Source organism: Varroa jacobsoni, unplaced genomic scaffold, assembly GCF_002532875.2.
Source record: "Varroa jacobsoni isolate VJ856 unplaced genomic scaffold, vjacob_1.0 scaffold_928, whole genome shotgun sequence".
NCBI classification, from domain to species: Eukaryota; Metazoa; Arthropoda; class Arachnida; order Mesostigmata; family Varroidae; genus Varroa; species Varroa jacobsoni.
This window is the reverse complement of record NW_019213830.1, coordinates 245928-246604: the sequence shown is the minus strand read 5'-3', so window position 1 is coordinate 246604 and position 677 is coordinate 245928. Positions and strand designations below refer to the sequence as shown.

Here is a 677-nt window from a genome sequence, read left to right as displayed (position 1 = left end):
GATCAAATGAGAGAGTCTAGTATGTCAATGTACAAGCATGCGCCTGCCCTGCAAAGAACTTAACAATAAACTGACACTTTCACAAGTAAACAATTTTACAATTACTTGTGGAATGAACGTTTCATTGTCATCAAGCTCGTTGAAACAGCAGAACATTGTGGAAACTAAGGAGAGATTGCTAACTAACGAAAACGTCTCTCTGTGCGGACCTCGATGTATCAATGTGTACATGGACCTAACCATTTTTTGGAAAGCCGTTAAACATAAAAAGCCGCATCTAATGTATGCGCAGTTGACTTCAACCAAATTAAAGCTCCGTTGCACTAGGAATTATTAGAGAGTTTTTAAGCCAAGTGGTCGATAAGCTTGTCGTAGTACTTCGCAAATAGCTAACAGACGTCATCGCACGTTAATTGCATTACAACTACAATGTTTCTATGGACTTGGTTCTCTTCAGACTTTGTGGTCTTCAGCGGTTATCTCACCTGTCCGGTGAGAGCGGCTCCATGAAGCATGTTGTGAGGTGAATGTTGGTGTTGGTTGAATAGCGGGGTCGTACCCGTAGCAGAAAGAATGGCAGCGGCGTCAGGCACGATCTGGTCGTCGGCGGAAACCGTCGCACCACACGGGGGTACAACAACACTTAGAGTGCTGCCGAACGTCGCCAGGTCGCACAT

At 44.9% G+C, this 677-nt stretch overlaps 1 protein-coding gene across 1 annotated transcript in view; it reads right to left on the bottom strand.

Moving 5' to 3' along the window:
• The window catches only part of LOC111265058 (uncharacterized), a 10536-nt gene extending 9859 nt beyond the window's left edge, over nt 1–677 (bottom strand). The window contains exon 1 of the mRNA XM_022841401.2: nt 486–677. Coding sequence (XP_022697136.2) covers nt 486–677 — 192 coding nt within the window. The remainder of the gene's footprint in view (nt 1–485) is intronic.